Here is a 12,632-nt window from a genome sequence, read left to right on the forward strand (position 1 = left end):
CCCCCCCCCCCCCAAGTAGTCATACTAAGCTGATATTGCCAAGGAAAGGAAAAAGCCATGCAGATGGCTGGGCGACCTAGCACCGGACCATGGACAGCTATCTTTGCAGAGTAAGTTCTGAACTGTGAGCGAGCTCTGGGCCCGGGGTTCCAAGCCCTGAAGTCAGGGGCACTTTGGGGCGGAAGGAGAACTGCAACCAGGCGGGTGCCACGTGAGCGCAGCGGCTGCGGGGCGTGGGAGGATCAGGGTCTGGGTGAGGCTGAGGGTTGGACCCGCCTGGAGGCCAGCCGGAAGACCACCATCCTCTGGGAGGGGGAATGGCCTGGGTGCCGAGCTTCTCCTGCGCCTCTGGACGTGGGCGCCTCTCTCGGCCGGCACAGTACACTCTGGCACGAGCACCAGCCGCGGTGTTCTAGCGCCAGCGAGGCAAAACCGGGGCTGCGGGCCAGAGGTGGGCGCGTAGGGTGGGCGTCTCAGTGGCGATTTCCCTGCAGGCCCTCGGCCCCAGGGGCGGCGCGTCCCTCCTTGCAGACAGCGGCAAAGGGAGTCCGGGCGCGGCGGCCAAGGCCGCCCACCGGAGTTGCCGCGCTCCGGATTTTTCTTTAAGCGCCCGGGCCGACGCGGGGCGGGGGTACACAGTCCTCACCGAGATGACCGCGGACCGCCGCAGGCAGTTCGGAGAGGAGGAGGGCAGGAAGAAACGACGGAGGGAGGGGCGACCCACTTCCTGAAGCGCCTGCAAACCCGGAGCGTGAGATCCGTCTGTGCGGCGCCGCGATGTCGGGAGGGTCGGCCCGGAGCCTCGAGAAGGGTGAGGCCGGCCGGGCGCGAGAGGCGCGGGGAAGCTCGGCGACTCACAGTCGTGTGTCCTGGTGTGGCTGCTCCGGAGCCACCTGGGGGGGGGTCCCCCACCCACGGGGATCGGGCCGCGGCCGTAGCGCGCGCGACCTCTCGGCGGCCTGGTCCTGGGATGGCGGGAGGTTGGGGGTCCCCGTCGCTTTCCCGGCGGTTGAGAGCCTCAGCGTCACCCCGCAGGAAGCGCGCCCCCGGGACCCGTCCCCGAGGGTCTGATCCGCGTCTACAGCATGAGGTTCTGCCCGTACGCCCAGAGGACACTCCTGGTTCTGAAGGCCAAGGGAATCAGGTAAGGACCCGGCAGCTGCTGCGGGAGCGGCCGGGTGGGACTCTCCGGTAGGGCCCCAGGGGCTTCCTTTCCTGCAAAATAAACCATTCTCAGACGTTCGGGGTGGGGGGAGGGGGAAAACAAAGCAAAATTTGAACCCACTTCCCGGGGTGAGGGGTGGGAGGAATGCCACAGATGACAACAGTTAAGGACACCCCATTTCGATCAGTCTAACCATTTTTATGGATTTGGAAAGCTGAGGCTCTCGTAAGGTTGGTGGTTAGAGGAGAGCACAGGTAATGACCAGCAGGGGCTCTTTTTAACTCTGGTCGATCTCTGATTCCTGGTCTGCTGCCCTTTGGCTTTACCCCCACCTTCTACATTCACGCCTGTTTTATGTGATCCTGTTTGCTGTTACTCTGATTATACAGCCCCTTCCCTAATGGTTGGCAGTTTATTTCAGTACCGAGTCCAGGCCTTACCCCTCCGGGCAGAGTCCTGAGTCAACTGTACTGTGCATATTTCTGTAGGTTGGGTTGTTGAGTCAAAGTGTGCATGCCTAAAAATTCAGTCTTCTGCGAAGCCTCTTTGAAATTAAAAACCAAATGTTTTTTGGCGTATTGGTTATCCATGGGAATATGCAATAGTCACTTGGTTCCTGACACCAAATGTCCATTGGCATTGGCTCCTTTCGAATGATCTTTGGAATCTGTTGAGCAGACATTAGATACTTGTGGTACGGAAGTTTAAAACATAGCTCCCATTCCTAAGAAATTTCCCATCCACGTGCTAAGGGTTTATAAACTAACTTTAGTCTTCTAGGGGGAGAATTTGGCAGACAATTTTCCTTAAAAGAATGTGAGATGCATTCTAAAGGGAAAAAAAAAGTCTTCAGATTAGCCATCATTTCACTAAGATTTGCATCTTATTTGGATGAAATTGATTCTGAACACATAGCAAAATACTCAGCATTTAGTACCATTTATCCAGAACATTGTATTTTATCCAAATACTGCAGTATCTGCAGTATTAGGATTCCTTTATTGCAAGTAAGAGTAATCTTACTCAAATTGGATTGAAAAAAGATGTATCCTTTGCAGGAGGAAGGCATAGCTGGATTGGGGGATATAGAGTCCTGGTTTCTGGGCCCTTCTGAAACTCCAATTGAAAACAACCCCACCTTATTTACTGGGATAGTTTTCCAAGAAAAACTGAACTGGTCTTGCCAAAATAGTGTGTGTATCAGGGCGAAGAATGGTAACAGCCCCAGGTCCTGTAAACAACAGAGATCTATATTCATGGATCCGGTTTTAGCTGGCTGCCCAGAAGACTTTCATTAGAGAGGTGCTAGATTTTTGCTACATGTCTCACCGAACAAAGCATGGTTTTCTCTAAAAAGTACATCTTCCAGATTGTTGTGGCAGGTATATTGACTTGTGGCTCCTATTGTCAGGTTACCACATGCATGTGTGTTCTAAGAACCTTCTTTATTACAAAAGCCCAGGGTCTACCTTTTGTTTTCATGGTATAAAATTTCAGAAATGTTGATAATTCCTTGGCAAGGAGCCGGCCTTGTATTTCTTTTGATGGCTGGTACCCGACTGTCCAATAATCTGTCAACACATGAACCACTTGATACAGAAATATCTTTTAGTGTTCAGTGTAGTATAATCCCTGTTTCCATCAGGGGTTATACATTTAAATCCTCAAACTAAACACTGTTCTAACTATTGAGGTGGATGGGGGAATGGGTTTGCATATACTATTTTTGAGTAACTAACCTGTTCTATTGAACAATTTAACCAGCTTTACAATCATATGGACCTGGCTTTAACAATTCTGTGAAACTTCCCTGTCTCTTATTTATTCTACAATCTCTCAGGCAAGAAACAAGTTAGATCTAATTATAATTTGAATATAGCTTGGACTTCATCTGTTTTCTTCCTTTTGGGTTTGCTTAGTGTGATTTACCTATGTAACATTTTAAAAAATACCAGTGCATGGACATTTAATCTGCAACTTTATTTTATGGGTAGATTTTTTGGATTCCTTAATAATCTTTGTAAAATTGAGGAACTTTCTTTTCAATTTAGCAAAAGGAATTGAATTTTTTCATGTTAATTCTCATATACTAGGTAGTGAATACAATTGGTTACCTCAGATAATTTACAATTAGAATAAGCCCAAAATAGAGTAGCTTTATCTTATTCACAATCTTGAGGCATTTGCACTTATTTATTCATTCATTCAACAAATATTTACTGAGTACCCTGAAACCATTTTTATTGTCTTCATAGCATTCATATCTGTTTTTAAAATTTCTTTCATTTACATTTATTAATATGAACAAGGCACACAGAATCCCTGCTTTCATGGAGCTTACAATCTAGAGAGGTGACATAATGAACATGTAAATAAACGAGCGGTGTAATTTCAGATACATATCATCAGGTCAATGAAGAAAGTAAAACAAGGTGATCATCTAGTAGAGGCTCTAAGCAACTTCAGAGAGCATAGTCAGAGAGGGCTTCTTGGAGGAGGTGGCATTTGACCTGAGAAGACCGGCAGAGATCAGAGGAACAAAAAATGTAAATGCTTTAAGGTGAGAACCTGTTTGGCAAATGCAAGGAGTATAAAAACGCCAGTGTGGCCAGCTTATAATGACCAGAGGGTAAATCCTGGGAACAGGTGTGACAGGTAAGAAAGGTCCAGATCACATGCTATGGAGGGCTTGAAGTTTTATCCTTATTGCAATGGAGCAATCATAGGGTTGCAGGCAGGAGGATGGCCTGATCCAGTTCACTTCTGTTGTGCAACACACAGGTAGGGAGGGCAGAGTGGAAGCAGAGAGGCTGCTGAGAGACCACTGTAGAGGTCGAGCTTAAAGCTGGTGTTTTGGATGAGGAGGCAGGGGTAAGGCTGAGAAAAGGCTCTGATCTGGAGATGTAGCTGACAGATCTTGTGATCCATTGGACTTGAGGAAGAGGGAGCAAGGGAAAAGGAACCAAGACTGAATCAAATCCTACATTTGGGGTTTGGTCAGCTGGGTAGATGGTAGAGCCAGTGAGGATTTGCTCAGAAGTACTCCCCCCGCCAAAAAAAAGTTCCACTGTCTTCATTGTTTTCTGTGTCTCTTTCAGGCATGAAATCATCAACATCAACCTGAAAAGTAAGCCTGAGTGGTTCTTTAAGAAGAATCCCTTTGGCCTGGTGCCAGTTCTGGAAAACAGTCAGGGTCAACTGATCTACGAATCTGCCATCACCTGTGAGTACCTGGATGATGTATATCCAGGAAAGAAGCTATTGCCAATCGACCCCTATGAGAAAGCTCGCCAGAAGATGGTGTTTGAGTTATTTTCTAAGGTGTGTGTATAAGAAATTTCAGCTCCTGTTTGAAAAAAAACTTTGTTTTTTAAGCTAAATCAGTGCTGTCATTTATGATTCAGTGAGGTGGGAAAGGAAAACACAGCTGTGTTCTTATCTGCAAGCCCTTCACCATCTGGTGTCTGCTTCTTGGCTCTCCAAAGTCAGCCCTCTTCACTCTTCAGGCACTGTTCCTGCCACACTGAATGTTTTGTTTTCCCACGCTCACCTCCTACTCCTGAATGCTTGCTGGAAGGCTCTTCCCCTTTCTCACTTTGCCTTGTTATCTCTAAGTCCTCTTTCATTTATCTCCTTAGCTTCTGGTGCCTTCCAGAAGCTTGTCCAGGCGGGGTCAGTGCCCAGCTCTGTGGTCCCTCAGGTGCTGACTTCTCCTGGTCAGTGAGTGTCCATCTTCTTGCCTGTGTGTTATACCCAGACTCTGAGCTCCTTTTGGGTGAGGCAGTGTTCCCATCTCTGCTGGCTCACTATCCAGGTCTGTGACCAGCTCTGCACGACCTAGTGGTGTGACTCTGAGGAAGTTACTCATTTACCTCTGTGCCTCAGCTTATCATTGAGGAGTCAGAGGAGTATAATTTCTTTCTTCTTGTAGATAAAAGCCAGTTTATATAAAACACCTAGAGCAGAGTCTAACTCATGGTAAATGCTATGTTGGCTCTCTGGCCAAGGAGTCTAGCAGCAGGCATCTACTTTGTGTTGGCCATAGCTATTAGCTGACAATGTCAATGGCATTCCTGTAGAAGAACTCTTTGTATCTTAATCAGTGTCAGGGTTGTAGATAATTCAAACAATTGATACTAACAAAGAAATGCCCAACAGTGAACAACCAGAATGGCGTGTCTGGTTATCTCTGTAGCCCTGTTATTTGTCAGGATATGTGTCAGCACATCTTGTCTTCTTTAAATGGTTAAAGAAATACCTAGAAGGTGAAACTTAGAGAGCACATTGTGTAAGGAGACATTGCAAAGGGAAACCAGTGGGGGAAGAAAGAGGGAATTATCTAACTTAGCAGACAAGAGGGAAGAATAGCACAGATGCCATGGTTGAAGTGATGGAGAGGGAATGTGACAATTACAAGAAAGATTTTGGAGGATTGAAAAAAAAAATAGGAACAAAGATTCATTATGGGGAACATCTGGCTAGCCCAAACGGTAGAGCATATGACTCTGGACCTCAGGGTTGTGAGTTCAAGCCCCACATTGGGTGTAGAGAGTACTTTAAATAAAAAAGAATGAGAGAGAGATTCATTGTAGTGTTTCAAAAGAAAATAAGCTAAAAGCTGGAGATGCCCACCATTACTTCCTAGCTCACATTCAGGGAAGAGGTAGCTTCAGGTACCATATGACCCCACCCTCCTGGCTATAGCTCAGTAAACCAGAAATGCTCCCGCCTGCGTCCCCAGCCCAATCATCTTCTGAGAAGCTGACACTGAGACATGTAGACTAACAGTAAAGGTCCTGAAGCTTTGGAGATGTGTGTGTGTGTGTATACACATAAAATTGGAGACTTAATCAAAGCCATACAAAAAATAAATTTTGTCTCTTTATTTTGTCAGCCTCTCAATAATTCTGAGTCACTCAGTGTCTTTTTAAGACACATTTGGCTCAAACTCACCAAAGTGGGTTCTGTTAATTGCAACTTATCAAATTCTGACCAAAATAGCACCTTATGCCCCAAAACTGTTTCTAAGATCAGTACCCGACTTCTGTGAACACAGGAATTGGTGCGCCTTTCAGGTTTCTTGAGCACCATGATCTGGGACTCTGAGGGCTCGATCATGCTTTTCTGTGAGGGGGCCGGTGTAGTTTGCCTCACTGGTAACTAAGAAATTTTTCTCTGTGTAGGTCCCATCTTTGGTAACAAGTGTTTTGAGAAAACAGAATGAGGAAGACTGCTCTGGCCAAAAAGAAGAATTGCGGAAAGAACTCAGCAAGCTAGAGGAGGTAATCTCTTCTCCGAGGTTCTGTCAGAGTAAATGATATACTATATCCCATCCTCCTCTTCTTTCTACACTGTTCTTTATACTCCCCTTTCCCAAAGCAGTTTGTGGCCATTAGTAATAACACCAAATAAGGAATTTTAGGTTAGGACAGATTGCTGTAAGCTGTCGTGTTTAGGATAGAAACCAAAACACCTAAAAATATTTTGTCATGGCTTGCTTTTAAAATATTTTGTCACACTGACAGTAAAATAACAAGGAAAAAAAATGCACTAACATTTCCACAGTTTGTCACCTGTTTTCATTTTTGTATGCCTGTGTCTAGTCCTTGTCCGTATATTAAAACAAAATGGGAGGGAGGGAGGAAGGAAGGAAAAAGTTAACATAACTGTAATCAGAGCATACATACCATGCTGTGTTCTTTTTTCTACTTAATAGTACATATTAAAAATTTCTCACCAGAGTTTGTCATGACTCATAAAGACACTTGGAGAAGACTGGATGAGTTTTTACCTCCTTTGGGGCACAGCTACCCTTTGGGCCTATAGATCAAGTCTTTCTCTTGGTTTTGAGACATTACATGCACTCTCAGCCTTGGGTTTTTACTGAGGGAAGACATAGTTCCTGCCTTGTATGGGAATGCATCCTAATATTTTATCAGTATTAAGCTTGTTGTGGATTTTTTTGGAATTTTTTTTTTTTCATTAAGAAAGTTAACTAGTTTGCTAATTTTTTTTTAAGATTATTTATTTATTTATTTGAAACACAGAGATAGAGATCACAAGTAGGCAGAGAGGCAGGCAGAGAGAGAGAGGGAAGCAGGCTCCCCGCTGAACAGAGAGCCTGATGTGGGGCTCGATCCCAGGACCCCAGACCACGACCTGAGTCGAAGGCAGAGGCTTAACCCACTGAGCCACCCAGGAGCCCCACTAGTTTAATGATTTTTAACAAAAATCATGAATGTGATTTTGTTGAATGTTTTATCTGTATCACATCTATTGAGATGTTCATGGAATTTTCTTCTGTTTAATCTGATGAATATGGTGTTGATTTTTCTAGTGTTGAACCATCCTAGCATTACTGAGATAAAAACTCAAGAACTAGTTAATATTTAAATAATTTGCATATTATTAATAAGTTTGGATTATTATTTTGTTTTCATAGTGTTTTTGTTTTTTATATTAAGGATAGTCTAATTTGATAAAATGAGTTGGGTTACTTTCCCTGTATTTTTTTTTTTAATTTTTTTATTCATTATTAACATGTAATGTATTATTTGCCCCAGGGGTACAGGTCTGTGAATCGTCCGGCTTACACACTTCACAGCACTCACCATATAACATAACGTCCCCAGTGTCCATATTCCCTGCATTTCTAATCTTTGAAATCATTTGATAGGGTTTGGCTGTTTCTTTTACTGACTAGCTGAGGAGATCAGTAGGTAATGCACTTACTTTCAGTTTTTCTTGATTGTATAATGCATTAATGACCAATATATTACTTCTAAATAATATTTTAGTTATGCCCAATTAAGGTTGTTTTTTTTTTTAAAGACAGATCTTTTTTTTTTTTTAAGATTTTACTTATTTGACATAGAGAGACACAGTGAGAGAGGGGACACAAGCAAGGGGAGTGGGAGAGGGAGAAGCAGTCTTCCCGCCGAGCAGAGAGCCCAATATGGGACTCGATCCCAGGACCCTGCGATCATGACCTCAGCTGAAGGCAGACACTTAGTGACTGGGCCACCTAGGCACCCCCCAATTAAGTTTTAATAGGCAGGATTTTCGTCGTTCTGTTCTAAATTGGCTTTTTATGCTGTTTCTATTGTGATTTTCTCATTGCCTAGCTATTATTTATCAGTGTACTTGTAAGTTTCCTAAACTTCTTGCTATTTTCTAATTTAATTACATTATGGTCAGAGAATACATGTGGGATACTATTTCTTTGAAGATTAAGACTTCTTTTGTGTTTGGCAACCTACTAGAGCCTATGGACCCCTTCTCAGCATTTTTAAATGCTTAAGTTAAAATATAGAAGATTGATTCTACTGTGGTTTATTTCATTATGGAAATACCTGCTAAATTTGGGGTTGGTAGGGGAGGAAGGCAGTATATACCTTTTCCCCATCTGCCTTCATAGACTCCAGATTAAGAACTCGTGCCTTGGGCGCCTGGGTGGCTCAGTGGGTTAAGCCGCTGCCTTCGGCTCAGGTCATGATCTCAGGGTCCTGGGATCGAGTCCCGCATCGGGCTCGATCTCAGGGTCCTGGGATCGAGTCCCGCATTGGGCTCTCTGCTCAGCGGAGACCCTGCTTCCTCCTCTCTCTCTCTCTCTCTCTCTCTCTGCCTGCCTCTCTGCCTACTTGTGATCTCTCTCTGTGAAATAAATAAATAAAATCTTTAAAAAAAAAAAAAAGAACTCATGCCTTATAGTGAGTAGTGCCATTTCCATGTTTTAGCCTGTTGATCGGATTATTTCGTCCTGACTGAAGCTGCCATGCTTAATTTTATTTATACACAATATAATAACCAGACATTACAGTTGAAGGACAGACCCAGTTAACATTGATTAGTTGTACAATTCTGAGTGCCTAATAATTGCAAGGCACTCTCCTGGATAGTGTGAGAGGTAGAAAATAAGATACGGTCTATACTCTTCGGATGATTAGCTTGGTTGTGGACAAAAGAGAAATACACCAGTAGATATAAGCCATCAGTCTACAATGCAGAATGTTATATGGGCCCTGAGGAAAACTATGAAAGTTTTATAAAGAGTTAAGTTGGTTAGGTGTTAAATTAGTTCCTCTACTTTGGCAAAACCATGAACACCAATGCGCATTCTTGAATTTCAGAAACATACTCTTTGTGTTTGGTTTTCAAGTAATTTTATTTGACATTGGTCTAACGGTTAACCCAGTCATTTCCAGTGTATTTTGAGTCAGTTTTTTATTGAAGTGTTACATACAGAGAAGTACCCAAAGCATGAGTACAGCTTGATGAATTTTTACCAAGTGAACATAGTCATGGAACTAGCACCCATATCCAGAAACATTGGTTTGGGGGCGCCTGGGTGGCTCAGTGGGTTGAGCCTCTGCCTTCGGCTCAGGTCATGATCTCAGGGTCCTGGGATGGAGCCCCGCATCGGGCTCTCTGCTCAGCGGGGAGCCTGCTTCCCCCTCTCTCTCTGCCTGCCTCTCTGCCTACCTGTGATCTCTCTCTCTCTGTCAAATAAATCTTAAAAAAAAAAAAAAAAAAAGAAACATTGGTTTGGGCTGTTTTTATAGTTTATACATACGGAATTCTATAAGATGCTCTTTTTGGGGTCTGGCTTCTTTCATCCACTGTCAGTTTTGTGAGCTTCATCTCTGTTGTGTGCAGTTCTTTCCTATCCTTTCAACATAGGACTATTGCACAGTTTACCCATTTTACTCCTGATGGACAGTAAATGTTTCCACTTTGGGGCTCTTACAAATTGTGCTGCAGTTGACATTCTTCCACCTATGTTTTGTTGAACATGTGTTCACATTTCCAAAGAGTAGAATTACTGGGTTAGAGAATGCATGCACTTGGCTCTAGTACATACTGTTAAAACACGGTTGCACCAGCTTAGACTCCGACCAGCAGTGATTCCACACCCTTGTTAACTTTGTCTTGTTCATTTTAGTTATTACAATGGATGTGTAGTCGTGTGACATTTTGGCTCTGAGTGCATTTCCCTGATGACTAATGTAGTTGAATACCTTTTCACATGGTTTTTGGCCATTAGAATATCCTTTTTTTCTGAAGATCAAGTCTGCCCCATTTTCTCTTGAGTTGTTTGCCTTTTTTCTTATTGATTCCCGGGAGTTCTCTCTACATTCTGAATACCAGTCCTTTGTTGGATATATGTATCACAAAGATCTCATATTCTGTTGCTTGCTTTATTTTTCTCTACTTTCCAGTTTATTTTATTGGTTGTTGGCTTCATCCCGAACCAGGAGATGCTAAAGTTCAAACAAAATGCCAGCTTGAATATGTCAGAGTAAAAGCTGCTGCTCTCACTTGCTCTACTTAAACTTGCTTTCATCATTTCTGATGATGAGTCTTATTAAATGCACCAATAACAAGTACTCTTCTGCTGTTTAACGTTCAGGTTCTTACCAATAAGAAGACAACCTTCTTTGGTGGCAATTCTCTTTCTATGATTGATTACCTCATCTGGCCCTGGTTTGAACGAATGGAAATTCTGGAGTTAAATGAGTAAGACATTTGAATATTTTATGCATAAGTTAGGATAATGCTAATTGGAAGAGGATATATTGACCTTTTTTCTGAACAAAAATTAGAATATTTTATATAACTGGTATGAATGGGAACAGGCAGACAGGAGGAGAGTCTTGGACTCTCCAGGGCATGTACTCACCACCCTTCTTCACTCCTGGAGTGTGTGGGGGAGGGGTGGACAGAGAGTTCCAGAACATGTAGTAAAATCTTTTAAAATTAACTTACTCCTCCCCTTCTGGTTAAAGATCCGTAAGGAGGTATATTTTTTATAGCATGTCATGCAGGATTGTCTGACCAGTGTTACCTCCCATTTACCGGCAGGACTCCCACACTCTTCCAAACTCATGTTCTGAATTTTGGCAGCCAAATCGGCTATCAATTCTTAGAGCTTGGAGTTATTCAGGGTTATTTTTCACAGTCTGGCTGTAGAATAAATATGTAACATTCATGGTTGTCTTTCATGTTCTCCCTTTAAAAAGTTACTAGTCTGCCTGGACAAATTCTCATGCTAACTAAGCAAGTCACTTCACTCTCTAAGATTCCTTGTCCATAAAACAAAGACCTTTACAATATCTTCCAAATCTAATATCCTGATTATGTGCATTTTAAAGAAGTATTTAAAAGATTAGAGGAAAACAAAAAGAAACTGCAGAGTGCTAATGATAATAGGAGCCTTTGTAATGCCTTCTACCTTTTCCCTTCCCACAGTTGTGTAGACCATACTCCAAAACTTAAGCTCTGGATGGCAGCCATGAGGAAAGATCCTGCGGTATCAGCCCTTCTCATCGAGCCCAAGGCCCTTCAAGGTTTCCTCAAACTCTACTTGCAGAACAGTCCCGAGGCCTGTGACTATGGGCTCTGATGGGGGCAAGAGTTGGCAGGGAAGAAATGTCTGACATTTTCCTTCATTAATATGAATAAAATAAGCTTTAATTTTATCAAGGGCTCTCACGTTTCACTGGATCACCTTCTCTGATTTGACATCATGGCTAAACTGTGGGGTTTCCTTAAGGCCCTCCTGCGGAAGTGTAAGCACATTTCCTGTCTCAGGATACTTCTGTGATTCTAAGGGTTTTATCGTAGTCTATGCTAAAAACCTCTAAGTCATCATCTCTGGTGAGAACTGGACTTCAACCTAGATTTCTTATTGCCTATAGGACACTCCACTTAGATACCTTGTTTCAAGAGCTACCCGCTCCAGTTTTCAGTTCCTCATTCTTTCCTTTCCATCAGCATCACCGTCTTTTATATTCCCATTGTCACTACTGAGGACCAGACTTGTATCACCTCAAAGTCAGGTGACTAGGTGTCCTCCTATTTGGTCTCCCAGTCTCCAATCTCAATCCCCTTCAGACTTTTCCTACCAACTCCAGTGCTGGGTACCTAGCAGGCGGACCCCATCGATGTAATTAAATACTGTGAAAACCCCATCCATCAATTCAGCGCAAGTCTGGATGAGTAATTCAGAAATACTCATCCCATCTTCCCGACGCGTCCATGGCCCACTGGGCTTCTATTTAATTTTGATCATCACCTCACCTCCATGAGAAGAAGGTAGGTCGGAGAGCATCATTTCATTCAACAGATGATTTCACCCAGATCCCGAGGTTGTGAGTCCTTAAGAAGCGGTAAGATCTGGAGAACACAGCCAGCACACGGCTCTTACTGTCAAAATCAGGGAGCCGTCGACCTGCCCCATCACACTCTCCTGTACTTATTCTTTTTTTTTTTTTTAAAGATTTTATTTATTTATTTGACAGAGATCACAAGTAGATGGAGAGGCAGGCAGAGAGAGAGAGAGAGAGAGAGAGAGAGAAGCAGGCTCCCCGCTGAGCAGAGAGCCCGACGCGGGACTCGATCCCAGGACCCCGAGATCATGACCTGAGCCGAAGGCAGCGGCTTAACCCACTGAGCCACCCAGGCGCCC

The 12,632-nt window shown here is 43.5% G+C and overlaps 1 protein-coding gene across 1 annotated transcript; it reads left to right on the forward strand.

Annotated features, from left to right (window-relative positions):
* The first annotated feature begins 626 nt into the window (after positions 1-626).
* On the forward strand, positions 627-11,643 carry GSTO1 (glutathione S-transferase omega 1). The gene is made up of 6 exons (XM_047703013.1): positions 627-811; positions 1,036-1,144; positions 4,264-4,486; positions 6,349-6,447; positions 10,575-10,681; positions 11,414-11,643. The coding sequence occupies exons 1-6, from the start codon at positions 778-780 to the stop codon at positions 11,565-11,567; spliced, it is 726 nt and encodes a 241-aa protein (XP_047558969.1). The 5' UTR covers positions 627-777; the 3' UTR covers positions 11,568-11,643.
* Positions 11,644-12,632: the final 989 nt, after the last annotated feature.

The sequence above is a fragment of the Lutra lutra genome, chromosome 14 (genome assembly GCF_902655055.1).
Source record: "Lutra lutra chromosome 14, mLutLut1.2, whole genome shotgun sequence".
NCBI lineage: Eukaryota > Metazoa > Chordata > Mammalia > Carnivora > Mustelidae > Lutra > Lutra lutra.

Bases quoted from the DNA above. Each gene is read 5' to 3' on its own strand.
- GSTO1 (XM_047703013.1), top strand. From the start codon at position 778: ATGTCGGGAGGGTCGGCCCGGAGCCTCGAGAAGG. The intron at 1,145-4,263 runs GTAAGGACCCGG...TGTCTCTTTCAG, and splicing joins CTGAAGGCCAAGGGAATCAG to GCATGAAATCATCAACATCA. The intron at 4,487-6,348 runs GTGTGTGTATAA...TTCTCTGTGTAG, and splicing joins TGTTTGAGTTATTTTCTAAG to GTCCCATCTTTGGTAACAAG.